Source organism: Lacerta agilis, chromosome 5 (genome assembly GCF_009819535.1).
Source record: "Lacerta agilis isolate rLacAgi1 chromosome 5, rLacAgi1.pri, whole genome shotgun sequence".
NCBI classification, from domain to species: Eukaryota; Metazoa; Chordata; class Lepidosauria; order Squamata; family Lacertidae; genus Lacerta; species Lacerta agilis.
Genome location: NC_046316.1, coordinates 54309747 through 54337579, shown reverse-complemented (window position 1 = coordinate 54337579; position 27833 = coordinate 54309747). Strand labels below are relative to the sequence as shown.

General features: G+C 45.4%; 1 protein-coding gene and 1 long non-coding RNA gene across 2 annotated transcripts in view; one reads left to right on the top strand and one right to left on the bottom strand.

Annotated features, from left to right (window-relative positions):
* The first annotated feature begins 3022 nt into the window (after positions 1-3022).
* Positions 3023-8922, top strand: NPM3 (nucleophosmin/nucleoplasmin 3). The gene is made up of 6 exons (XM_033149850.1): positions 3023-3147; positions 4786-4871; positions 5324-5443; positions 6223-6316; positions 7297-7448; positions 8587-8922. The coding sequence occupies exons 1-5, from the start codon at positions 3072-3074 to the stop codon at positions 7428-7430; spliced, it is 510 nt and encodes a 169-aa protein (XP_033005741.1). The 5' UTR covers positions 3023-3071; the 3' UTR covers positions 7431-7448; positions 8587-8922.
* LOC117047085 overlaps positions 3082-27833 on the bottom strand; it is a 90864-nt gene continuing 66112 nt past the window's right edge. Inside the window, exons 4-5 of the long non-coding RNA XR_004426661.1 lie at positions 15400-15501; positions 3082-3178 (exon numbers count right to left, since the gene is read on the bottom strand). This is a non-coding gene — a long non-coding RNA (uncharacterized LOC117047085). The remainder of the gene's footprint in view (positions 3179-15399; positions 15502-27833) is intronic.

Genomic DNA, 27833 nt, shown 5'->3' with positions numbered 1-27833 from the left:
AATAGCTCAGTAGGTAGAGCATGAGACTCTTAATCTCAGAGCTGTGGGTTTGAGTCCCATGTTGGACTAAAGATTCCTGAATTGCAGGGGGTTGGATTGGTGGCCTTCCCTTCCAACTTTACAATTCTATGATCCTACTTTATCTCTGTGTATGTCCTAGTGCTGGAAACTGCACAACTTCCAATCATCTCCTTCCCATGGAGGATATCCACAACACTTTGCACCCTATCTGATTCTGTCTGAAGGGTAAGGAGCTTCTGTCTTCAAACTGCTGGAAAGTGGAGAGGGGCAAGCACACTGTAACTACATAGGATCAGATCAACTGGAGGCACAAAGACCAAATGCTTTGCTCTTCAGAACTAGCAGGACTTTCTGACAAGACAGGAAGGAAACTGCCTTACTGCGAGGAGAGAATGTCTGCTTCTGTACGAGGCAGCTTTGGGACTGCTCCTGAGTTCTTCTGTCTTTTAACATCTGACAGCAGAAACTAGCTACCAGGAAAACTCATCAGTATCCCACAGGGGCAATAACCCTTTTGTTTTTACTGCCCAGAAATAAAATACTATAAATATGACAATCAGCAAACCACCCCCTGCCTTCAACTCACAGCTGGGAAATTGACGAGGCTGACCCAAAAATGGCCGCCTTTCTATGCGAGGCCAGCTGATATTCTAGTGAGCCGCAAAAAAGGGTATACCACTGTGTTTGATTGGTTTTTAAATCTCCGCTAAGGCTCATCTTAAGATGATCCTCATCTCTACAGGAAGTTAAGCCCTGTGCTGAATGGCACAAGTCGTTTTCCAAACCATATAATGACAGAACAAAGGTTCCAAGATGCTGCTACAGAGCTATGGCAAGTGAGTGAATAATCATCACCTCCAGGTTCCTAATTCTGTGGAGGGGGTGGTTGCAGTGGAGAGTCCTGATGACCTAAACAGATGGCTGCAAGTGAGGTAGGATTGCTAAAAGCAGAAGGTAGGCCAAGACCTTAATGTACTGCCCATCTGAAACCACAGTGTGGGTCTCCATAGCCTCAAAGGGTTTGGCCAGGTCGGGTCTGCAAACCAGCCGCTATATATTTTATTTAGAAAGGGACTGACCCTTGTGGTCTTCTTTTGCTCTCATTTTAAGATTACCTGGATGCCTTGGGTCAAAATACTACCTATGACATATCTGTGACCAACACAGCCCAGCCACACCGGATTTAAGGCAGTGTAAAGTCAGTTCCCCTGCACAGGGCGCCATGCCAAGGGGGTGCAAAACTGAGAAGATCCATTAGAAGGTGCCAAATTTTGGCCTCGCACAGGGCATCATACCAAAGATCACCAAAGTCTGCCTCTGAGCCCTGTAACCAAGCATTTTCAGTTACACCAACCCTTTCCCTGGAGCTAGTCCTAGAGCAGGGATGCTGGATGTACAACTCCTATCATCCCTCACTACTACTGGCCATTCTGGCTGGGGTTGATGGAAGCACCCACACGTGGTGGTCTACAGGTTCCCCAACCCTGGTCTAGAGTGCATATCTGCTCCAACAGCAAAGCACCTTGAAGATGCCTCAAAGCAGATGAAACTATTATTTTGCTGCATTCACAGGTTGCGAAAAGCATGATTCCCCATTCTCTTCTTTCCATGCACGCTGGGTGGGGGGGGGGGAGTCTAATACAAACTCATGATCGTTTGCAATTTAAAGCTGGTGAGAGAAGCGAATGCTGGAGAAGCTGCCCTGTAGGTAGGTTAAGCCCAAACATTTCCAACACCCCTTAGTGTAAACGGCAAAGGACTCAAACCCACCTTTCTCTGCTTTCTCCGAATTCAACGGGGGGCAGCGGCTGCCACGATCGGCGAGGGAGTTGCTGCGCCCTCCACTGCAGAAAGATCCTGGCATTTTGTCGAAACTGCTGCTGACACTTCAGAGAACAGCGGGGCCTTTACTAAGCAGGCGGAGCCGCTTCAGTTTTCCTGGGTGAATCCTGAGTTCCAGGAATAATTGGAAATGCAGGAAAACTGCCTCATCCCTAAGTCCAAGTGCTGCTGCTACCCAGTGCTGGATTTACGTAAAAGCTAAACAAGCTATAGCTTAGGGCCCCACTCTCTTGGAGGCCCCCAAAAAATTAAAGGGGGAAAAAAACCTGTACATTTCCAAAATGTAAGATAAAAAACAAATAAACTAAAACCTACATACAGCAACAGTGTTTTGTGTTGTGTAGGCTCCTATGATGATAATGGGCCCCGCCTGCTAGCCTGCTCCCTAAAATATCACTGGTTTGCTCATTTCTATATATAGGGTGCCTACATTCTGCATGTGCAAATGACTTTAGATACCTATTAGGTCCATAAATTACCATATAGCATATACAGTATTCAACACAAAAAAACAGCGACAATTTGTTGTTGACAAAGGACAGGTGGACATATCGCCTTCAGTAGCTTAGGGCCTCATCAAACCTAAATCTGGCCCTGCTGCTACCCGTCTAGCGCAGTCACGGCGACAGCGGCTCTCCTGCACGTCGTTCCCAGCCGCAGCTGGAGACACGACTGCAGGAGGAGGCTGGACCCAGGACCTTCTGCATACCGCGTGCGTCGTCCACGGCAGACACGACTCCACTTCTAGCCAGCTGGAGTGCTCACCCACTGATATGCAGTGAGAAGAGGCCCGGGAGCTGTTGCATACCCCGGGGGCCAAGGCGCCCCAGAGCGATCCCCCCCTATCTCCCCCACCCTTCCTCGCCAGCTAAGACTACGCATTTCGTTTCGGATCCTTCCATGATCCTTGCACGAACAGCGCCGTCTCTCCTCCCGGAGGGAAAGCAACGAAAGCAAGCCCGCTCTCTGGAAAAACAGACTTTTCTTAAAAGGCGCATATAAAACTCCCCCAAAGCAAACTAGATCACCCACCACCCACCTCGCCCGCCTACCTCGGAGGGACCGCCTACCCTACCTCGTCCGCCTATTGGAGAAGGGATTCGCGTTGCCGGTGGGGCGGCCTTAAGCCAAGCCGGGCTCGTAGGTGGTTCCGCTGCGCGAGCGTCTTCCTGCCTCTTTTCCTTCCTCGCTCTCTTTCGGCGCAAGCCATGGCCTCTCTGTTGGATCTGGAGTGCATCGCGGATGGAGTCAAGCCGCCGATTTGCACCAGCAGCTTCTTGTTCCGTGAGTTGAAGGAGGGCTGGCCTGTCGCTGCCTGGAAAGAGAGGGAACGGGGATAGGCGAGCATGTAGGTGGAGGGCGGGGGGGGGGGAACGGGGCCCTTTGGGGTAAAACAGGAAAAGGCATTTGGGGTTGTTCAGAGGAACCTCCTACTGGGATCTGGGTCGTTTAGGCTTGACCGTAATTGGATTTGTTTGAACTGGGTCTCTATATGTTCAGGGCCCGGAAGCACGTGGCGTGGCGACGCTAAGTTATCCCGGTGCCGCGTGTTCCGCTTAAAGCCCCAGATGCGTCCACGTGGCTTGCTTGGCTCGTTACATTGGAGGAGGAGGGGTATTTCCCACCGAAGATGCATTAGATCTTTCCTACTGTAAGATCTGCCTATGTTGTAATCAGACGAGCGGCGAATATTTCTTGACCCTAGAACAGCAGTTCTGTGCACGTGGTTTTTGGAGTCCACGTGCATCACTGACCCCAGTGAGACTTTCTTCGGCCTTCGGGTACATAGAATCAGACTACAAATAATGTTTCTGGGCCCTTCTAGTTTACGTCGGGAACATAGCACAGTGGATTATATCCTTCTGCGGCAGTCCAGCAAATGAAATATAAATTCTGTGTACATGCAGTATGAGATATCATAGCTATATTAATGAGAGCAATAAAAGTTTTTGTTAGAAAACTGAAACTAATTACCGGTATTGCATCTGAAAATTGTTTAAAAAGATCTTGGGGACAATCTGATTAATTTCAAAAACGCATGCAAGAAAGGGAAGAATTAAAAAGTGAATGGTAAATATGAAAACTTTGCAAAGACTCCTGGGTTTGTTTCCAAATGGTCAAACGCCATCTTGCAGCACAACTGCTTTTGCAATAGTGAAGAATACCTCTTAGCTTGAATCACACACCTTTATCCCCATCCCCACCTTATTTTATTTACAGTATCATTTTGGTACTAGGGTCCAACAAAACACTGACTAACCCAGATGTTGTAATGTTAATTTAATTTCTTCATTGGTCAATCAGGAATAGCTGGAGGGAGGGAAGTAAAACAAGGACATGTGCAAAGTGCCCAGATGAAATACTGTATTGAACTCGTAGTAAATAATGTTCCCCCCACTCAAACAAAGGATATTACAAAGAAGAAGGCAGTGTTATAAATGTACACAATGAAAATGTTAACTTCCGTGTTAAGGTAAAGCAAGCATAGAGCAGAATTGTCCTCCCCAGGAGAAAAATTTACTCCACTCACGAATATCTTCCCCACCCACCTCCCAAAAACAGGAAGATTATTTAGTGGTCTAGAAGTAGTATAAACAAACAAAAAATGAATTTAAGGTAAAATTTCAAGTTATTTTGCTTGCCCTCTTTTGAGAAATTGCTGAGGACAGAAGGGACCCAGTGAGCTTATGCATTTGGTAGCTTCACTTTCCCATTCATTTCTACAAGAATAAATTTAATACCTAACAGCTTAAAGTCAGAAGCATGTGAAGAAAACACCATTCTAAAAGTTTTATAAATATTTCAAACAGCTGGCTCGAGAGGGTTAAGAAGGAAGTTGTTCAGTTTCTTGCAAATGTGCTGCTTTTAGAAAATCGACTTATCAGTTGCGATATTTGTTTGTTTCTCTTTCCCCCACCCCAGGATGTGAGCTGAACAGCAGTACCCGATCCTACACTTTTAAAGTGTCTGACGAAGATGACTCTGATCATATCTTGGCTCTGAATATGGTGAGAGAGGTTACATCCTGAGCTTGGAATACCAGGACCCAGACCCGTTAGCATGACCTAGTATTTGAGAACTCAACTAGTAGCCAGAGGTGACCAGGAGTTCTACAAAGGCAAATCCCTCTTCAAATACTAGGCACCACTTGGTTTCTTTTCTAGTTGTCTGGAAGGATAAGCCTCAAACCAAGTTTGCCCAGTTTTGTGCTGTGAGTTGGCTATTGGACTTCCATGCTCCTATTTTTGAAGAGGGGCCTAAAGTTCCCTAGAAGGCCTTTGGGTAGAGGTTATGCTTTATTACTCTTCTGGTTGCATCTGTTAATGGATGATCTCACACTCCTGGCTCCTAGCTGCTTGTTCTTCATGGGGTTTGGGGAGGGGGGTATTATCTCTTTGTTAAGTATTGCTGAATATTTTGGTTTTTACCCTTCTTTCCACTTTGTCCTTCCATCTTCAAGATTTGCCTGTCAGAAGGTGCCAAGGATGAGTGCAATATTGTGGAGTTCGTGGGGCACGACTATCAGGACCAAGAGATTGTGGTGCCAGTGGCCAACCTAAAGTTGTCGTGCCAACCTTCGGTAAAAGAAACAGTTGGGTGCTTGGGCAACATGGGAGGTGGGCATATGGTGGCTGCAGGGTCTGAAAGGGCTAACAGGAAGACATGGTGAGGGTGGGGGAGAAGGCTGGGTTTGCAAGACATGAGATCTTTGTCTTGGAGCAGGCTCCTTTAGGTCATCAGTTCAAATGTGTGGTTTGATGCAGTGTTTTTGTGTGACCTGAAAGGTGTCAGTGAGAACTTAATTTGTTCCGGTTGTTAGTAATAATAATAAAAATAAATTTTTATTTGTACCCCGGCCGGAGCCGGGCTCAGGGCGGCTAACATCATAAAACTAACACAGTAAACAAAGAACATAAAAACAGGCAATCAATTAAAATACATCTTAAGATTAGTTCAGAGCAAATTAATATCTGGACAGATGGCAGACCACAGGTAAAATTGAGAGTGGTTAATATTCTCCAGGGCCAACTGTTACCACTGGTCTTATAAAGGACTTGTGAGCGGGCTAGGAGCCTCTTTAATGCTTGTCTTATACAAAAAAGGGGGGAATCAGACTGAACCCCGACCAAAGGCTTGGCGAAACAGCTCTGTCTTGCAGGCCCTGCAGAAAGATGTCAAATCCCTTTCAGCTCTGTGAGAATTTCATGGCTTGGATAATAGAAAATAGACTTGCTAGCGCCCTGGCTCTCTAGCCCAGAAGCAAGAGGGGAAGAAGAAAGCTCAGAGTCTGGTTGCTCTAAATGGGATCTGGAGACATTCCTTCCTCGATCACATCTGCCTCTCCTTCTCCTTTCTCAGTTGTGTTTGGAAGATTTCGAGCTCCAACCCCCGGTGACGTTCCGCCTGCGCTCAGGATCTGGACCTGTCCACCTTGCAGGACAACACCAAATCTGTAAGGAGGCTGGACTGGGATTTGGGGAGCTACTGAGAGCAAAGGGGGTTCCTAGAAATTAAGAGATGGGTGTTATCTCTTAGGGAGGGATGTGCTGTGACAGACTCCTCCATCCATTTTGGACCTGTGGGCACATAGCAGAGTTTGAGGAACTGTTGTGGCCGCCACCACAAAATGGCTGCCACAGGGGGACTGGTAAAAGACAAGAAACTGGGTACAAGGCAGAGGCTGGGTCTGAGTCACACAAGCTGAAACACATACTTGAAAATCCCCCTCCCTGAAGGAAAAGTGGCTATACTTGGGTACAGAAACTGTCCCTATCAAATACATACCTACTGCTTTCCCCCAGTTTGCAGCAGTGTGTCTCCTTTTTGCTCCCTACTCTTTACTTTTAAAAAAGGTGGTTTGGTTGGTCACACTGAAAAGCAAGGCCCCAACTCCAGCTGCCCTGTGTCCCTCCTTTCTTTGTCTTAAGGTAAAGGTAAAGAAAGCAAGAAGCTGTGGTACCTCCTGTGATTAAAGTAGCAGCAGCAACAATAGCACATGCCAAGGAGAGCCAGGCCACCTTGGAAGGCACTGTTGAGGTGTCTTGAGGCATTGGGGGGGACACTTTAAGATAGGCTACTTGGAGGAATGTCCTTTATATAGTCCTAAGCACCCGATGTGTGGCTTTGCTCAGTGGTGCGCTCTGTTCAGAGTTGCGTGTAGGTTGCTCCTCCTGCCATCCTCCAGGCGAGAAGGAGGACTTGGCCACCCATCTCATGGGCAGGTGTGCATGATGGAATGGTACCTAGCCCTTCTTTGAAGCATAAGGCAGAGAGCTGGAGAATGTTGTGTGGATGCTTTGGCAGGCACAGGTAATTCACCGCTTGAGACACTCTTAGGAATGGGGTGAAGTTGACTAGCAATGGCGAGAGGAGGGGCTGGGGGCATTTCGCCAGGTCATAGTGCAAAGTAACAGTTCCAGCTGCTTCTTTCAGTTCACAAAAAGGACCTCTCGGATGATGAGTTCAGTGAAGATGACGAGGATTTTAGTGAGGAGGACGTGTCCGTGGAAGAGGAGGAAGGGGAGCTACCTCCTATCAAGCCAGCCAAGAAGCAACGCAAATCTTAGCCTGACATCTCCCTGAAGGTACGTGTTTGTGGAGAGGTTGGGCAGCTAAGAAACGAGGACAGATGCCCCCAATCTGGTGCTCTCCAGATCTTATTGGAAAACAACTCCCATCATCTGTGACTGTTGGCTGTGCTGTTTGCCACAGCAGGTTGAAAAGGAGGCCCACCTGGGCCATTGCAGTGCTAAGATTGGGGAGGTTACATCGTCGGCTGTTTTTGCTCTACTTTGGTGTTCTTCCAGCTACAGGAGCTGACTCTGTGACAGCAGCCATGCCACCAGAGTTGCTTTTTAATATGACCGGGCCTACCAGCCCTACACTGTCATCCATTTTCTGGCCTTGGGAGGAAATAGAGCTATAGGGATAAAGGAAGCAGTCATATGCAGAGTCCAGTCAGCTCAATATTCCCTCTCTATTGTATTTATACCCTACCTTTCCTCCAAGGAGCTCAGAGTCACCACATACTTTTATCCTCACACCCACCTGGGAGGTAGAATAGGCAGAGAGTGAATGGCTGGCCAAAGGTCATGCAGTGAACTTCATGGCCAAGTGGGGATTTGAACCCTGCTCTCCAAGGTCCAGCAATCAAACCACTACACCAGGGGTCCCCAAACTAAGGCCCGGGGGCCGGATGCGGCCCAATCGCCTTCTAAATGCGGCCTGCGGACGCTCAGGGAATCAGCATGTTTTTACATAAGTAGAATGTGTCCTTTTATTTAAAATGCATCTCTGGGTTATTTGTGGGGCCTGCCTGGTGTTTTTACATGAGTAGAATGTGCTTTTATTTAAAATGTATCTCTGGGTTATTTGTGGGGCATAGGGATTCTTTTTTTTTTTCCTTCAAAATATAGTCCGGCCCCCCACAAGGTCTGAGGGACAGTGGACCGGCCTCCTGTTGAAAAAGTTTGCTGGCCCCTGCACTGATTGGCAGCAGCTGTGCAGGGGTTCATGAGGAGGACATTCGCTGCCTTACCTGGAGATGCTGGGAATTGAACTTTGGGCCTTCTGCACGCAGAGGAAATGCTCTTATCATTGAGCAGTTAACTTTCTCTGTTGCATGTGGCTAGCTGTGGTGAAGAAGGCTTAGTGGTTCACCCCTTTTGGTGTGCATAGAAACTTACACCACCACAGATAATCAAACTTTTTTTTTCCTTCCAGGTGCTGCTGGTTTTCTTCTTCCTAAAACGCAGTGCTACTAGTCTGCAGCTGAACTTCTTGAAAACCTTTCTCATATTTTCTATACGAAGCTGATGGCTGACACAAGTAACAACTGGTGCTACTGACTACATGGGGGAATAGCTTGCTGTTTGGCAAATCACCGAAGACTCCTCAAACACATTTCTTCCCCCTGAGAAAACTCTTTCCTGTTGTGCCTTCTGGTCAGATTTTTTCGGTACTTCGAAAGGTGCCCAAACTTGCTGCTGCTGTTGATGTGTGTTACGTTGTTTTCTCTGCAGGTGAGGCAGTCAAGAGAGACATGCTTCTCTTGAAGCTTGTGTGCCTTAGTTCTTGGTTTTGGAGTGCCCAAACAGATTTATGCAGGGTTTACTTTTGGGGGGGGGGGGAAACCAGGTCTTATTTTTAATCAAATTTTAAAACCATATACAGTGGTACCTCGGGTTACATACTCCACTAACCCAGAAATAACGCTTCAGGTTAAGAAGTTTGCTTCAGGATAAGAACAGAAATGGTGCTTTGGCGGCGCAGTGGGAGGTCCCATTAGCTAAAGTGGTGCTTCAGGTTAAGAACAGTTAAGAATGGACCTCAGGAACGAATTAAGTACGTAACCAGAGGTACCACTGTATGTATTCGTTCATATTATATTAGCCATATTCTAATATTGTATTGTAGAGAGTTTTTAAAAGGATTGCTTCCAAATGCACTCTATGCCAGGGAGAAGGAATAGAACCTGTGTTATGTTCCCATTCGTCGTTCCTTCTCATCCTTTATTTGTCAAGAGCTGTGTGTGAATTAGGCATAGATCATAACTGCATTTGAGACTTGTGGACTTAGTTGTTTTTACATTGTGCCATCTCTCTAACAAGTTTTGCTTTTTTGGAATAAATGTGTTTGCAATATGTGGACTACTCTGAACTTTTTTTTCTTGGTGGGAAGTGTGGAATCGAGAGCCGTGGAGCACCATGGCGCTCGCTTTCCAGCTACAGGATTTTATCATCTCCTCTTGAAATACATGATGAGTATGAAAGGATTTTTTGCTGTTTCCCAGAAGTGGCTTCACATGGGATCACTCCCTCAGCTTGTCTGGGGAAGTAACATATAAGTGGCTTTGAGCACCAATCTTGTCATTGCCAGTTTGCCTGATTTCAAGATCTGGGAGCTTGCTTCAATTTAAATAGCTGGTAGTTTTTACTTTAAAATAAGTCAGTAGAATTAATAAAAGAATTATAGACATGTCAGTAAGGGCCAAGAAATACACAATTAGTATGCAAGTTTTAAGCAAGTAGCACTACTAAAGACTATAGTTCTGCACCCCTAATCTAGGAGTAATGGGACTTTCTTTGAAGGAGACATAGCATTGCCCTGTAAAAAATACTAATGTCTTAGCACTATTATTTTCTTGACTAAAGATGAGTGCCTAGCTTCCCAATACTATACTTCACTACAAAATCTGTATTACTTGATTGAGATATTATTGCCTGGTTCATTCATAACATCAAGCCATGGTTTGTTTAAAAAAAAAACTGCAGGTTCTCCCATACATGATCGAACCATGGCTTGTTTCTCCAAAGTTAGGTTTGCTTTCCAGCTGCTTTTGCCTTGTGCCTTTGTACCTTGGTGAGTATCTGGGGGTCGAATGACCAAGCAAGCCGCGCTTAAAAGAGGACTGTGGGTTCACATACAATGCCAAGACAGAATTAACTGTGTAGTGAAAGAAATTACCGTTAGCTCTGTGCTCTCTTAGGTCAAGTTTAAATATTTGTTAATGCATAGCATGTATGACCCCCACTCAGTTGCAGGTCTTGTCGGGGGTAGAGGGCGCACAATCTTTAATGAGAAGGCAGTGTGGTAGGGAAGCTTATCTCCCCTCCCCAGTGCAGCTGGAACAACCACTCTGCAAGTGAAGTTAAGAGCCTTGGGAGAAAAGTTCCCATAGGTGCCAGTGAGGACGTGGCAACATAGGGAACATATACAAAGTCAAGACAATTTGTGCATCTTGCTCAGCGCTGTCAACACTGACCAGCAGCAGCTCTCCAGGGTTTCAATATTTCCCAGTTTTACCTGAAGCCATTTTGAAAGTTGAACATTTTGCAAGCAAAAGCATGCACTCTACCACTGAGCTATGGCTTTTTCTGGAACCTTCCCCTAAAGTTATTAGCTGATACTTGTTCTGACACTGGATACGCACTCAGATACGCATTCATATCCTGCAAATGTCTAGTTTTGCTCCTAAGTATTACGATTCCGATATTTGCAGAAATCTTGCAAGAGGCAATATGGTTTATCCACCCACAGAATAGGATTCTTGAAGGCTAGTTAGGGACTCCCTGAAGTAGTGATGGTTGAATGTTATATCACAGGGGTCAGCAAACCTTTTCAGCAGGGGGCCAGTCCACTGTCTTCCCCCCCCCCACTGTCCCTTGTAGGGGGCCAGACTATATATTTTTTTTTTTAAAAAAAATGAATTCCTATGCCCCACAAATAACCCAGAGATGCATTTTAAATAAAAGCACACATTCTACTCATGTAAAAACACGCTGATTCCTGGACCGTCCGCGGGCCGCATTTAGAAGGCGACGGCTGCATCTGGCCCCCGGGCCTTAGTTTGGGGACCCCTGTTATATCACATTCCTTTCCTGTCATAAGTACCAACAGCACATGGCACACCTTACCTGCCTATCTCTAGAAGGGATTTTGGGCATGCAGTAAAGAAGCTGAGAAAAACCTTCAGGTATGAGCTTGTTTTTGTTCAAAATTTATCTCTGGGAGTGGCTGAAGCAACCAGCCTTTCTCTTTTCTTTTAAGGAAATGGGGATTCTCCTACCTCCAGATGAGAAGAGGGTGGCAAAGAGCCCCCACCCCAGTACGGATCCTGCAAAAGGCTTGACTAGTTAGTGGTTAGCAGCTGTAGGACTTCCATGAAACAACAGGCTATGCAGCCACAAGATGGCAGACTTGCCATCATGATTGGTGCCTAGAGCTTTCCTTGGCCTGCTTTGCTACAGTGAGGAAATGGTTTTGTTTTCACATTTTCGTTGGAAGGCCCTAGATCATAATATATTATAGTAATGGCACAAGGTTGCATCCAACTAAGTTTTACTCAGGCTAGGCCTATTGAAGTTTAATGGACCTAATGTCAACAGGCCTACTCTTGAGTAGAACTGATACCGGATACTGAAGACTCAAGGATTCGTGTGGGGAGAAAGACAGATGAACCCCCATGCTTCCTAGACTGTCTTTCTGATATAACCTGGGCTGACCTTACCTCAGATTCTAGACTGACACTCTCAGGGTGTCTGACCTCACTTCCTGCTTGCTTCTCTTTTTCATACCATCGTGGGAGAGAATGCATCTTTCCTCTGTCTCTCTCCTGCAGTGGCTCTTTGCATATTCACCTTAGTTAGCTAGAACTAGGATATTTCCTATCCACCATGTATTTCCTATGATAAACTTAGCTTTCCCCTATTCAAAGTATCCATGTGATTGCATCAAGGGTAAGGTGTTATCATTCAAGCAGTGCACAGTTCAACTTTTGCTGATGCATCTAAAACTCCAAATGCCATCAGGATACAGTTCGCAGATCCACTAAGCCGGCCTTCGCCAATCTGGTGTCCTCCCAATGTTTTGGCCTGTGGCTGTGCTGGCTGGGTCTGATGGGAGTTTTAGTCCAAAACATCTGGAAGGCTCTAGGTTGGTGAAAGCTGTGCTAGGGCATAGCATTAGTATGGAACTGGTACAATGTTATAAAGAGCACAAAGTTGCACTAAATGACCCTGGAGAAGTTTGCTGCAGATTCTGAATCCTTAATTGTTCTAACTAACCCACAGTCGTATAGGGAGATTTGTCAAATGCTCCTGTTAAACATTTTTTGAAGAGTTGCAAAGATTTGAATGTTCATTCTTCTGTGTGCCTTCTGAGCACGTTTGATATCTTTTAAAGCTGCTTTTGGTGTCTCCGCTTTGAAGCATCATTTAGTAATATCCCATTGGGCTGCATGTGGTGTATCTTATGTCATGGGTTCTTACATTAAAACTAGAGAATGGCTTTGCAAAGACCAGAACAATGAGACATTATCCCCCCCCCCCAACTGCTTTTCAGTTAATATCCAGCTCCCAGTGATTTACAGGGGTGCCTGGATTATTACAGAATGTTATAGTCCACTCTTGGGGACTTGGCTCTGTTTTGCATGGCAATGTGCTCAGCAGTAGAATGTGTGTCTTCACCACTTTCACCAAGATGTCAGCGCCCTGCTTCTTAAATATTGCCATCCATATCAGAAGCAGCTCTCCAAAGATCAGCATGACTCTGTTAACATCACCAGGGATTGCATTAGCTCTTTGTGCTTTAGTATTTCCACTAGGAGCACTTACCAAGCTACCTACACTCACTCATGAAACACTGACTTAGGTCCTGTTTTCCTTAGGTTTCTTTACTTTCACTAAAAGCAAGAGAGAGCACCATATATGCCTTGTCTCTCTCAGCCTGGGGAAAACCAACTAACAGCCCCCTTGCCTTGGAAAAGCTTATCAAAAGCAACCTCTGACAGCAAGCTCTCCTTCCCCTAGGACTTCCTTTTCATTTGCACAAAGTATTTGAATCCGTTTTGATAGCATCATCTCCAGAGGGGGACCAATTGCCCTATCCTGACCCTCTAATCCTATTCTTTCCCCTTAGACACAGACTCTATGTGTGTGCGGGCCCCCATCTCTCTCCCACACACACCTGATGACAATTTCAAACTCTTGTGTTCTGAAGACTTCAGAAGCTGCTGGAGGGAAAGTGTGTGCGTGGGCATATATAGTGGTGCACCAATAAGCTTGCAGCCCCAATACATTGGAGCTAATTTCACACATAAGCGTTCACGTGCTTTCAATGCTGTAACAGACCCTAGCGATTTTCAGCCAAGACAAACACACAGTGTTGCAGCCACCACAGGTAAGATGCTACAAGTCCCAGGTGGCATGAGACACAGCTAGCATGGCTGGTGATGGTGAAGAATGATAGTTCAGGTCCAGCAATATCTGAAGAGTGCCAGGTCGGGCAGGAGATAAAGTAGCATGATAAGCCGAACCAACAGGTTAATCTCACTGTAAACATGTGGTACAGTGACAATAAAGTATTTCTATTTCTATTCTGATTAGCATAGCATTTTAAAGGACTCTGCCACAATTTTAAATCTAAAGGGTCTGTAACCCCGACATCCTGAAAGATGAGAAGTTGTAGTGCAGGGATGGAGGTGGGAATGTAGAAATTTCAGCGGGGTCCTGTGCAACGCCAAAATTCTGCACTCCTACACCTCTCGTGCTCAGTTGTAAATCATAGTTGTGGAACCCCTGAGGGGCACTAGCAGGTCAATAGGATAAGTCAAAACAACTCACATTTCATGAACTCAGTATTGCAGGGATCCTTTTCCTCACAGCCCTCTCCTTTCAAAAACAAATAAAAACAGAGGCTAGCTAGCCTTTGTTGAAATGGGGCTGTATTTGGATGCTTCGGAAACCTTAACTGCCCCACCTAAACACACACACACACACACACACCAAGTACACTGAGCAGCATTTTCCCCACTTTGATGTGAGGGCATCCAGGTAAGCACCATGAACCGAGGTGGGGCAGCAGGATATTTCTCGCAGAAGCAGTATCACCTCGAAGTGAGGATGTCAAGAGTGCAACCCGAGTGTTTTGCCAACTCTCAGGGTCAGTAGTTCAGCCATCGCTGAGGCAAGAGGCCCTGAAAGCCATGTGGTAAAGGTTGCTTAGGCCTACTGGTAAGTAAACAAACAGGTCTAAAATTACAGCATCCTGCACTCTGATGTTTGCCCGAGCCACCCTCAGATCCAGATTTGATGACATACCCATACCCAAACGCTGTCATCTCTGTGCAGCAAACGCGTGGAGGGTCTCCGGTTGCTTTAGATAGGGCTGATTCTGTGAGGTGCATTTAAATTGTTTTCAGAAGCCCGTGCCCCAAAAATGTATCTAAGCCAGTGCCAGGCTGTGTTGGAATGAGTGTGGAGGAGCGGATAACATAGTCATTCATATTGCTATTTTATCCCATAATTGCTCCAGGATCCTGGGTGGGGGTGGGGGGAAGCGGGGTGGGAAAGCAGTTTGGTTATGTGTATGTGCTAATGTCAAGGAAGCGCCAGGGAAATGCATCAAAAAGTGCAGGGTGAACAAATTATCCATGAGAAGATGTATAAGCTCCCTGGAAGCAAATGAGATCAGATGCTCAATAAAAATCCAGATACGATCTAACCTCCGTGTGAGCTTTGTGCAAGCAAATCAGGATGAAAGTTCAATAAATAGATGGGAGTGGAGGAGCCCTTGGGCTGTAACTGGAGGGCAGGGGACTATTTCTTTTCCTCTGGATATCAGGAATTGCAGGTGGGCAGAGTGCTATTGTGCTCAGATCCTGCTTGCAGGCTTCCCACAGGCATCTGGTCAGCCACTGCGAGAACAGGATGCTGGACTAGATGGGATATTGGCGTGATCCCGCAGGATTGTTACGTTCTTTTTAGTAATTTGTAAACCACTCCAGGAGCCTTATTTTAGTTCTGTCCGAAGAGCAGCCAAATTAAATAATTATTTAATTAAATGGCGCAATTAAATAATTATTTAATTCCTTAAATAAACACGCCATAGGACTTGCTCAGTGCTGCTACGTCCCACCCCTCTGTCTTGATACTTTGTGTTAGGATAGTTCACCTGCACCTATCACCCTGCCTTTACAACACAGAACGGGGAGGGAGGGAGGGAGAGACAGCAAGGCGCTTCTGCTGGTGCCTTTACCTGGGAATTGCAGCTTTTGTGTTCAGCTACTGATCATCAAAGATCGCAAGCGCAGGGCCTGCTCCCATGCATGGCTGCTGATGCCCCTAGGCCAGGTTTGTGCTGTGGGTATAAACAACAAAATCATTCCCATGGAACCTGCCCTGGAAAGCCGGGTTAGGGAGCTCCCTGAGCCTGGGAGAGAGGGGATGTTAATTGGGTCTCACAGTCTCGCCTGGGGCAAGCGAGAGTCACCCAGCTGTGGCAATGGTGTTGTTGTCACTGTAAGGCTGCATTAATATGGGTCCCCTTTGCAGAGATGTGCTGTGAACTCTGTTGTTCTCATTGGCCAAGTGCCATTGGGGGCTGAAAGACCTTCCTTGCTTAAGGTATAAATCTGCTGAGACCTTCCATTGCCACACCTTCCAGATTTTTATGGGACTGAAGTATAGGCAGGGAGGGAGGGGAGAACAATGATGCAACATCGGTGTGGCTTTGGGCCATCTATCTCCCTGAGAGCTTTAAGCATGCGGATTTGGGGGCTAGGTTGAGCAGCTGTAACTCCTTGTTTCCCAACTACCACCCTTCCCTCCCACTTAGGAAAGGAGGAGGATAGACACCTGCCTATAAAATTGCATTGATCTGAGCCAAGACTGAAACTCATCTAATCAGAACTTTCACTGTTGTCTCTCCCAGGTTCTTAGTTTAGCAGTGGGAATGGGGAGATGCAAGTAGTGGGTGATTATCCCTTCCAGGAACTGTTTTCAAAGCAGTTTTATTCATTTTGCAGTGCTTTGATTGAGCTTAAATATATAGAGATATATATTGTTGCGCACTTGGAGGCCTTGAAACAGCGCAAGCTAGAAAATTAAATAATTCACAGAAAGTTATTTGTGTAGCCCAGGATTAACTTGGCTAAAGATGACGTGAAGCCTTCTGGAGGCTAACCAGGATTGAAAAGGATTAAACAAAACTGGCAAGGGAGGGGGATACGCAAATTCTAGCTCAGGCTGTCCATAAATGCCTGTCTGCTTGAAGTGACCCACAGGAGAGGGATCACACTTTAAAGTGCCTTGAAGGTGAGCGTCTCCTCCTGTAGTATTAAATCATAATCAAAAATGCGAAAGTGGGAGAGGGAGAGGGAAGAGAAATCACAGGTATGCTAAAATATTTATTTGGACCTGTTAGTCCTCCCGATGGAGGGAGGGGAAAGTGTGAGAAGGCAGTGATTTGGAGCAGGACATCATATGGACTATGAAGAATTACGGTAATAGAACTACAGGAAGCTTGCTATCCATCCACACTGAGCAAACAGAAACGGGGGCAGAAATGAATTTGCATTGCATTAGGATTCCATAGGGCGTGCCTGCAGCGCAGTGGTAGAGTACTGTAAATGCTTTGTAGGCAGAAGGTCTCAGGTTTGATCCCTGGCATCTCCGGTTTAAACAAGCCTAGCCTAGGCCAAGGGCCCTTTCATGAGTTCTGATATCACAGAATTCACAGAATATAGACAGACATTAAAAGGGGGCAGCAGGAGAAGGGGAAGTCTATATCAGCTGAACATGGCCCAGCTTGGTTGTCTGAAGGGTAATGACAAGCAAAGGAAAAAGAAGGGGCAACACCCATGGTGGGTGGGGAGTAGAGGCAAGGTCTCAAAATGGTGCTCAAAAGTTGAAAGTGTTCTATGGTTTATGTCCAACATCCATTTTGAGATATCATATCCTGAGTGAACCAGCTGTTCCAGAATAATGGAAATGGTCTTACCGGTAAGTTTTTGTTTTGAAAAGCTTTTCATTTTGTATTAAGTATATAGCTTTTCCATTTTCGCCTGTGTGACATATAATCATGAGGCTGCAGCAGGGCTGATGTCAGATGCCAGCATTATTGGGCACGTGCTAAGGCCCCCCACCAGTTCAGAGGTCCCACTGCTGATCCCCAAACTATCACTCTCCTGCTCCTCCTCAACTCCTTCTTTGCTATCAGTCCCTGTTCACCTGCCTGCACCAAGCATACAGGCAGTGACCAGAGTGAGGAGCTGGAGCAGCTTCCTCCATTTCTCTTGCCTTCTCCTTGTGAGCAGTTGTGCAGATTGGTGCCAGTCTGGCCAGAGGGCAGGTAGTTGATGGTGGTAATAAGGAGGGGTCTGACTCTGACGCACTGAGAGCAGCTGGCCCAATGGTCAGTTTGCCTTCTTTTATCAGCTGCTGTTCTCGCCTCAGGCTTTGGTCCTATAGAGAGAGGTTTACAACTCCATTGTTTCTGCCTTGGTGAAAAATCAACAGTTGGAACAGGCACCAGAAACAAGGGTTTGTTCAAAAGCAAAGTTTATCTTGAGGAAGGATGATGCAAGTTAAAACTTAGCTGCATATGTATGCTTAAAGAGATGAACTTTAAGGAAGGAAGGGTTTGGGTGTTTAAAAAAAAATCAAGAAAATTGAAAGTTAAAAAAAACACAAATGGATACAAAGCAGCTTTGGATAAATGTACTCCAAAAACAAGACTAAGCAATATGATCGCTGAGCTGGCCAAGGAGCATCTCCCAAAAGAAAGAGTGGGGGTGTAAAACAGAGGTTAAAACAAATGTTGTTTAGTGTCTTCAGACTGCCACCTTGTGGACACAGGTTGGCTTACCGACAATAGTGGCTTCTGTACGTACAGTACAGTATTAGGAAATTCATCTGTTCTGCCAGGGGCGTCCAAATAAGAAATGCCATGTACAAATAAAGACAGCAAATTAATATGGCAAAGTTTCTCTTGGAAAGATCTTCTGTAAGGTGATCCATTGAGGGGACCAAGAAGCTGAGTATGGTTCCTTGGATACCCCAGCTGAGCTTAGGTGGGAGAGAGGAACAGAGGGTGGAATCATTTCTCTTTGCTGAATTGTATCCAAGAAATGCACCGTCCAATTGTGTCAGTTTCTACAAAATGTAGGAAATAAGCATTTGGAACAGTAAAATGTTTACACCTTAGGCAACATAAACTATTTTTTCAGTCTGAGTTTTTAGGTACTTAGGCTACAAATGTTAAAGAAAAGAAGATGGGTGGAAGGGATGTTTGTTTAACATCTAGCCTAGTTAAGAGTTCAAGATAATGTTGTATTTGGGTTTGGTTTTTTTTACTTTTTTTGATTATTTTAAATTTGGGCTGTGGGCCACTTTGAGCCTCCAAGATAAAGGAGGCTACAAATTTTCTAGAGAAATAGAAAATAAATAGCAAGGAAAATACAAATAAAGCTAAGATCTCTCTGTGTGTTCTTTGTAAGCAGGAAACTCAGTTTCCTCCATTGCTGCTGGGTCCATTTCTTGATCATTTGGGAAGTGACTCTTCCTCCTGCTGCTGCCACCGCCATTCAGAGCACAGCTGGTGGCAGCAGGTAGCACTGCCACCACATCATTGGGGAATTTTGCTGCTGCCTCTCCGATCACAAAATGGGAGTTCACCTTAATGTACCCTACACTGCAGGGGTCCTTGGGGTGTTCTCTCATTTCCCAGCACAGAAGAAAATGTAATGCCCATGCTCCTTCTGGGTATCTAAATGAACAAGGTGTGGCAATAGAAACAAGATCCATCCCCTTCCATGAATCCACTCACTTGCCTTCAGAAGTTTACGATATCTCTATCTATCTATCTATCTATCTATCTATCTATCTATCTCTCTATCTATCATCTATCTATCTCTATCATCTATCTCTGCCATGTGTGTTATAGAAAAACTAAATACTATTAATCAGAAGTGTTATATGCAATAATAGTACAGTACTTAGGATTTACATAGTTAACTTCCAGTGGTCAAAGTAGTTTTTTACAGTGTCTCAGAAAGAAGGAGGGACACTTTTATTATCGGGGAAAATTTCAGACAGGATTTTCCATTCAAGTTTTCCATATATATTTTTTCATCTAGAGAATGTGTGGATGTTGTTTTCGGCTTCAACAAAGCAGTGTTGAAGAGTGCAGTGCCCTCCTTGGGCGAAGTGTGGATGTGAATGAGTGAGGCGGGGTGGGGGTGGAGCTTTATCTGTCACTCATGGATCAGGCTGACAGGAGCTGTTTAGGTGGCAAAAAAAAAAACACTGATTGCTGATCTGGGAAAACAAAATAGCAATTGTAATTATGGTCTTTGATAAGGTAAGGTCTTGGGTGGGGAAGGAAGTCCTGAGCAATCACTAGCCATTTACAGTGAATTAGCAGCTGTCAGTCAACGCTGGTCCCCAGGCTGGGCTGAGAGGGAACATTATTAATGGGATAATTTCTCAGTAAAGCAGAAGGGCTAAGGGTCATCCTGACCACAAGCAGTCTCCTCCTTCTTTCTGGCCCTGCTAGATTTGGGCTTATTGTACCAACGATAGGTAAATAGATGGACTGTTCCTACACTTCTTCTGTGTAGAGGTCACATACCCTTAACTTGATTTTTCACCAGTTCACCCACATCCATCTTGCTGCCTTCTGTTCAATGGTCTTGTCTGCCTGCCTGCTCTCATGAAAAGTAAGTTATCCTCTGCCTTTTAAAACGTGTGAGAAGATTCTCTCTGTGTCTTGCTCCCTTTAAAGTTTCTTAGGAACAAAGCAAAACTGCCAGAGAGAGACCTTAGCTCAGTACTGTCTGCACTGACTGGCAACAGCTCTCTAGCATTTCAGCATTTCTTTCCCAACCCTACCTGAAGATGCAAGGGTTGGAAGCTGATGCTTTTTGAATGCAAAGCTTGTACTCTACCATTGATCTAGTTTTCTTTTGCAGGAACTTCTCTGGTCTGGGGAATTTTATGTTTGAAAGCCAAAGCAGGACTTGGACACCAATTTTCTCACCTTGCTAGAACAACACAGGGAAATCTGACCTGGAGTAGATGCACTGAAAGTCACCTTAAACACCAAGAGTTGAGGACTGGAGAAAAATTGGACCTTTTAATTTTGGTGTTGTGCAGCCCAGCCCTACTCAGGAGTAGAGGAAAAGGTTTGTGTCTGATCTCACCTTCTCATGTTAGATTTCCCCCCCCCCCACTTGATCCCCACAAAAGAACTGAAAATACAGATGTCTGCAGTCTGCTAGAGATCTTCCTATTTCTACCTTTCTCTTACTATTTCAGGGACGCGGGTGGCACTGTGGGTTAAACCACAGAGCCTAGGTCAACGGTTTGAATCCCTGCAACGGGGTGATTTCCCGTTGCTCGGACCCTGCTCCTGCCAACCTAGCAATTCGAAAGCACGTCAAAGTGCAAGTAGATAAATAGGGACCGCTCCAGCAGGAAGGTAAACGGCATTTCCATGCACTGCTCTGGTTCACCAGAAGCAGCTTAGTCATGCCGGCCACATGACCCGGAAGCTGTATACCGGCTCCCTCGGCCAGTAACACGAGATGAGCGCCGCAAACCCAGAGTTGGACACGACTGGACCTAATGGTCAGGGGTCCCTTTACCTTTACTTTACTATTTCAGATTAATCACTCCTTAGCTGCTTGTGGTATATTCTCTTCATTTTTTCTTATATTTTTTCTAACCTGTTGCACAAGCCCAGGAGTTGCTTGCAATGCACGCTCTCACACACATCTTCTTCTTCTTTGGTGATCACTCGTAGCCAAGTAAGATTGTCTTCCATAAGCACAGTTTTAACAATGAGTCTGTAAATGACTGTGGAGGCCAATTCTGGATCCACACGTCCTTCCACATTGGGGACATTGGTTTCTGGGTGGGAGTTGATCATGGTGTGGATTTGCCAAGCGTGCCTTCCTCTTAGCATGTTTCTCCCCTTCGTCCTGAGTTCAAGTGTCTTCAGAGCCCATGACACCTTTGGTAAAGGCTGTTCTCCAATTGGAGCGCTCGTAGGCAAGTGTTTCCCAATTGTTGGTGCTTATACAACATTTTTAAAAAAATATGCCTTGAGACAGTCTTTAAACCTCTTTTGTTGACCACCAGCATTACGCTTTCCATTTTTAAGTTCGGAATAGAGCAGTTGCTTTGGAAGACGATAATCAGGCATCCACACAACATGACCAGTCCAACGAAGTTGATGTTGAAGAGTCATTGCTTCAACACTGGTGATCTTTGCTTCTTCCAGTACACTGGTATTAGTTCGCCTGTCTTCCCAACTGATATGTAAACATTTTTGGAGATACCGTTGATAGAATCTTTCAAGGAGTTGGAAATGGCATTTATAAGTGGTCCATGTTTCACAAGCATACTGGCTTTGGGCTGCAATCCTTTCTCCACCAAACCTTCTGAGTATTGTTCTCATTCCTTAACACTTATAAAGTCCTTAAATTATCTAACTGCTATTCAGATATCAAAAGATAAGATAGTGTCTGCCTGCAGGCTTTCAGTCTAATCCAAGAAAAATTGAGTATGATGGGAAGGAAAGCAAACACTGGAGCATATACTGATGGGATGGGGCAGGTGAATCTCCCCTTTGCCCTGATATTCACCCTGGAAGGCAGGGAGTGCAGACTCACAGTAGCCCTTGATTTCCTGGCTCATGGATGTGGCAAGAGTGCGAACAGGACTGACATCTAAGTAGGTATGTATAAGATTGTGCTGTTAGTCTCTTGGAAAATGAAAGAGAAGTTCTATTTGCTGCCCTTTTCTCACTACTGTGAGTAAACCATGCCCTGCAGGTGTGGTTGAAGATTCCTTGTATGTATTGCTATTTTTCTAGAAAAAGAGGTGCCAGAACTCACTATGTACGCCACCCTTGCTCTCTTATAATGGCAATGGTGCCCACCTGAGCGGTGCCAGAACTGAGTTCTGGTGAGTTCCAGCTGAAAAAAACCCTGTTTGTATGTCCCGAGGAAGAAATTTGCTGCATAAGCGAAGAAAGCAACAAAGCCATTTAACATTTTTGTTTGCTTACAGCATTGACACTAACAACAACAAAACATGCTTATCACAAAATGCCACCAGCCAATAACCTTGGTCCCACAATGTACAGTGTCACTCCTTTGGAATGGGTAGTCGAGCGACCATTTCATGGTCCAATCGCTCTACTTACCACATCAAAAGAGTTTTACAGTTATTTGGATTGAAATATAATAAAATACTATACTGTAAAATAAAATCATGCATAAAAAACCCAGCAGCAGCAACCACAAGGGATAAAAAAACAGAATTGCAGCTATAACAACATCTATTTCAGCTAAAAAGCTATTGGAAATAATAAGAAAGAGGCTTGCATCTGTTGCTTGAAAGATGGTAAAAGAAGATACATACAATTCCAAATAGTGATGGGTGAACTTACTCCATCAGCTACAAATTGTGAAGGGGAATTGTTCAAATGGATGTCGTGCTAGGTCAGCCCCTGTCTCTGCCATTGAGTTACCAGCTGACCTGTGTCAGGACATACCATCCCTGGCCTGGAGGGGGGAGTTAGTGGGCTGTTTTTGTTTTTATTTATGTATTTTGTGTTTTTGAATTGTGTTTTTGTTCTGTAAGGTATAGTGCGGGTATAGTGTGGTATACTATAGTGCGGGTATAGTGCGGTATAAAAATTTAATGTATAGTGCGGTATACAAATTTAATTTAAAAAATGTGTCTGCTCAGGCCATTCCACATTGGGCAAAAGATTCCTGCATTGCAGGGAGCTGGACTAAATGACCCTAGCAGTCCCTTCCAACTTTACAATTCTCTGATTCTAGAGGTACTAATTCAGACAGAAGTTTTCTGATATTTCAATATATCTAGTTTTTTTCCACATGTAAACACCAAGTGCAGCCTGGGCATTTGGCATGTGTAATGTGGCATTGTTTTTCCAACCTCATGCATCACACCATCATTGGCTGTTTCCAATTTGTTTCTTCCACATGCCTTTTGCTTGATTGGTTGTTGCATGGTTTCAAATCCAAACTTTTAAACAGCTTGGTTCTTTTGGCACAGAGTAACTAATTTGTTACGGTAAAACCATATCATGCTCATGTGCAGTGCAAATGGGACTTTTAACTTCCTTCAGAAAGTAAACAGATATATCAATAGATCTGAGCATGTGCAAAGGTGGCAGAGTTTGGGTGCTTAGTCATACGCAGAACATGTGAGCATAGAAAACATGCATTAACTTGCAATTAATCTCAGTTTGAATTATGAAAATGTTTTTTTGGATCAAAGTCAGGGTTCATGAACTATGAACCTACTGGATTCAACCTACAAATAGAATAATCTTGAGTTTTGGTGACTGAAAACCTATAATGATGATGATGATGATGATGATGATGATGATGATAAACAACTGGAGTGCAAGGTATCCCTAAATATGAAGGAGAGACAGACAATGGATGGGTCTGATGACCCTGTAGCTTCTCAGGTTTTTATCAGATGTGGCAGTGGAGACAGGATACTGGGTTGAACGGTTTGCATTCACCTGGCAGGAAATATTAAATGTTGCCTCGAGTTATATTCTTTTAAAATGATTTTTGTTTGTTTGATTTAGCAACTAAAAATTATTATTTTTAAATGGTTTTGGGTTTTTAAATAAAATAGAACAATGGGAAAAATAACTTCCAATGCCAAATACAATATGGAATAATTTATACCAAATAGCCAAGGGAGGGTAACCAAAGCATTCAGATGATTATATCCAAACTGAAGAGAGTGCAAGACTGCTATTGACCAAGTGTTGCATTGGTAAAGAGAAAATAACAAAGCGTTTGATAGCACCTTTAAGACCAACAGATTTATCGTGGCATAAAGTTTTGTGGGCTAGAGCTCATGCCACTCAATGCATCTCTTGGACATTAAGGTGCCACAAGACTTTTTAGGATGTTGCAACAAAAACAACTAATATTAAAGTTGACTAATATTAAAGTGCTACATGGAAAAGATAAGTGATTTTAGATAAATAAGTGTTTTGGAGCGTTATATATATGGGGTTGGGTTTTACACACACACACACACACACACACACACACACGTGTGATCTGGGGTTGGGTTTTTTCCTAGCATGGGAGTGGGGGAAATGTTACAGGTCCCAGAAAAAAGCACACAGTTAATTAGACTGCAAACTCTTGTGCTTCTGCCTAGCCCCAACTTTCCTCTGTTTCCAGTTTGAAGGGAAATTAGTGAAGCTGTAACTTCTGGCCTTATCAGTACACAGAGCAGATAGAATTACCTCTCTAACAGAAGGTGTGCTGCATCTGAACCCTCCTGGGGCTTTCACCCCCTCTAGCTGACCTGCTCTGTTGCTTGGGCTTGCCTTCAGAAAGCAGCAGACAAGACAAAAAATGACTTGAGTATGGCTATAATAGTTTTGTGGATATTTGTGCCACCAATGTTCTCTCTCCCCCCCCCCCTCCGCCACCATGGCTTAGCCTGCCTTGAAAGTAGAGGAAGAGAGGAAGGGTAAGTGGATAATGGGACTTAGTGGAGATAATGGGCACTGTGGTGTATTTATTTGTTTAGGTGGTGTGTTTCCCCCCTCCTAAAAGTCTTGCTCTTTACTCTAATTCTTTTAATGTCTATCACTTGCTGCAGTTCGCTTGCACTGGTTGTCCCAATCCACAAAACCAGATTTCCCAAAGTCCGTGCATAATAGTTTTAAGTCAAGTCCGGGCCCCATGCTGAACTTTATGTGGTGGTGGCTGGCATGACAGAGTAGCAAACCAAAACTACAGCACTTGTGAGAATGCCAGCTTTCCACTTTGGATGGGATTGGTCTTTAGACCCTCTTTATGGGCACATGAACACCTCTCCCCCAAACACACAGTTGGTGTCTTTCAACAAAAATGAATTACCCTGGGAAAACACGGAGCTGCTGAAACCATACCGGAGGAGTCGTGCAATGAGTTCTGGTAGTCATCCAGTAACAATTATGCCTGAATTTATTATCCCACCTCTTCTGTGAATGGGGTATTGGATTCCACTTGGACTTGATGTCTTGGGTTGTCCTTTGAAAAAGATGCTTGGCCAACTCTTTCTGGTGTGTTCACATGATGATCTCAGAAAGCAATTGTGGGAGCTCCAACAGTCTTGCTAGAATAAACTCACAAACTGGGTTCCTGTGGTTTGAGGAAGAGAATGCTGGGACTTATTTATGGCAGATGTCCATTCCTCCAGCTACCAGGCAGCTGACATGGATGGGGTAACCACTGGCTTCTGTTGACAGGACTGTGATTTAGGTGCAAGAGGATCAGGGTGTAGATGCAGTAGTGTGGATAGGATGCAATGGAAGCCTTCTTCCCAGCAGCTTAGACGATGCTCATCCTTGTTCAGCCAATCACATCTCAATACTTCTTAATTATCTGCAGTAGGTACAAGTTTGTTCCTGGGTTCCCTTATGCTGGGCTTGGCCTCTTAAAATCCTAAACCAGCCTTAAAAACATCGGGAGAGCATCAGGGATATACTGCAGCAGACTGTGGATGTTCCATTTAGCCCTTATGACTTAGCATTTATATCTCACCTTTTCTCTAAGGAGCTTGAGGTGGTGCACATGGTTCTCCTCACCCTCCATTTAATACCCACAGCAAAGAAAGTTTGGGTAGTTTAAGCTGAGAGGCAGTGTTTGAGTGGGGATTTGAACCCTGGTCCCCTAGGTCCTAGTCTGGCACTCTAACCACTACGCCAAACGGGCTCTCATCGGTAGATCTATCTCAGAATGTGTCTAATTGCCTATACCTCTCCCCATGTCTTGTGCCAGTGAAGTCCAGCAGTTCATTTATGCATTGTGTGAAGAATGGCTTTGAATCAAATTTTCTTCCCTGGGTCTTTGAGTTGGTCATTTCAGCTCCTGATGGGCCAGTGAAGGCAACAAGTTAACTGTTCTTCAGTCACTCAATGCAAGCCTCCACTCCGGCCCTTCCTCCTTCTTCCCCCTGTAGTGGTTCCCTTCTGCACTTCAGCGATTTAAAGTGGCCTGGCCATTTTTATTGTGTCTTTCTCTTAAAGTGCTTAATTTTTGAAATGAAAGGTGCTGGGGCTCAAGTACATCTGAAAGATGCAGCCTTTGCCCTCCTCTCTCAGCCTAGTGCTCCCTGGGGTTAATGAGACTTGTACCATTTGGAGGGCACTGGGTTGGAGAAGGCTGCTGTACGTACACAGTGCAGAAAGGAAGGAAGCAAGCCTGTGCCTGTGTGCTCCACATGTTACCGGTGCTGAGCAGAAGCACTGCAAACAGGTTCCACGGCTAAGTGCCAGCCTTGGTCTACATAAAGCCCTGGGGAAGGGGAGGGGAGGGGAGAGAGAAGCAGCCATTAGGCTTTGTGGGTGCTGGGTGTTAAACACATACACACACACACACAAATTAACAAAGCACCATTGGCTGCTCCTGCGCATAATCTGCATACCTAGCGGCCCAGTTTTCAGAAAACATACCATCACCTTAATGTACTTTCATGCCTTTAATATTTTTAGTGTGGTTATGTTTTCATGAAATGTGTACTCTTTGTAGAAAAGTGAAATATACAGCTATTTAAGTATTACATGCTCTCTATGAACAGATATATTTTCCCAGGTCTCGGACATGCATTTATTTTCAAATCTGTGCACCTACACAGGCCACATTTCTCAGGTCCCATAAAGGACGGATTCCTCACTTTTCCATTCTACCCAGCCTTTAAAACCCACTCGTTTTGCGCCAGTATGTGCCGAGCTTGTATTTGTGCAGATGGATAGAGAAAGGATAGGATATCTCTCTCTGTGTGTTTGAATATCGCACCAACAACCTTCTCACATAGCCATGTGCATAATACACTTTTACCATTAATGACCGTGAAAGCATTCCCCAGGCACGGATCCCAACATTTACCCGGCACCTCTCTCACGAGCGTTTCTCTCCCCACCGCGACAAAAAAGCAGGTGCTTAGACACACTCGCCTCTACACACAGCGATTTCCCTCTCGCGTGTAGCCAAAGCGCCCCACCGTGACTGGCACACACTTCAGCCTGCTTTCTGCCGCTTTGGCACCCGTCACACACGCGTCCGAGGCTCGTCGTGGGAATCCGCGCCACACACCCCCGGACAGCCTCGTGGGTACGCACACGCGCGATGCCACCGGGCACAGGCCACAACGCACAAGCGCATGTATATGTGATCAACTCACCCCCCCCCTTCCCTGCCCAGCTGCTGCGTGGGTCTCTATGTGAGCGAGAGGAACCCCACCCCCCGCCTTCCGAAGGTGCCTCCTCGATAGCCTTCTGGATGCCTAGGAGCGCAGCCTGCCGGTCCCCCCTGCCGGGGGGGGGGAGGAGAGAGGAGGGGGTCTGCCGGAGGGCCATCCCCGGACAGATGAGAAGGGGCTGGCACATTGGCGAGCCGCGCACAAGAGGAGGGACCAGCGCTGGGCCGGTGCGCACTGCCCCCCGGGCGCTTGGAGAGAGTGAGAGGCACAGCGCCCTCCCTGCCGCCTTCCTTCCCCGCAGCCGTGCACTGCGAGCTCCGCAGCCGGCGATCCGGGGCTTAGGAACTGTCAGCGCAGCCTGGGCGCCTGCTCTGCCCCGGAGCCTTGCTGACAGCCGAGCGCCCCTTCCGCGCCTCGCCGGGCTCTAGC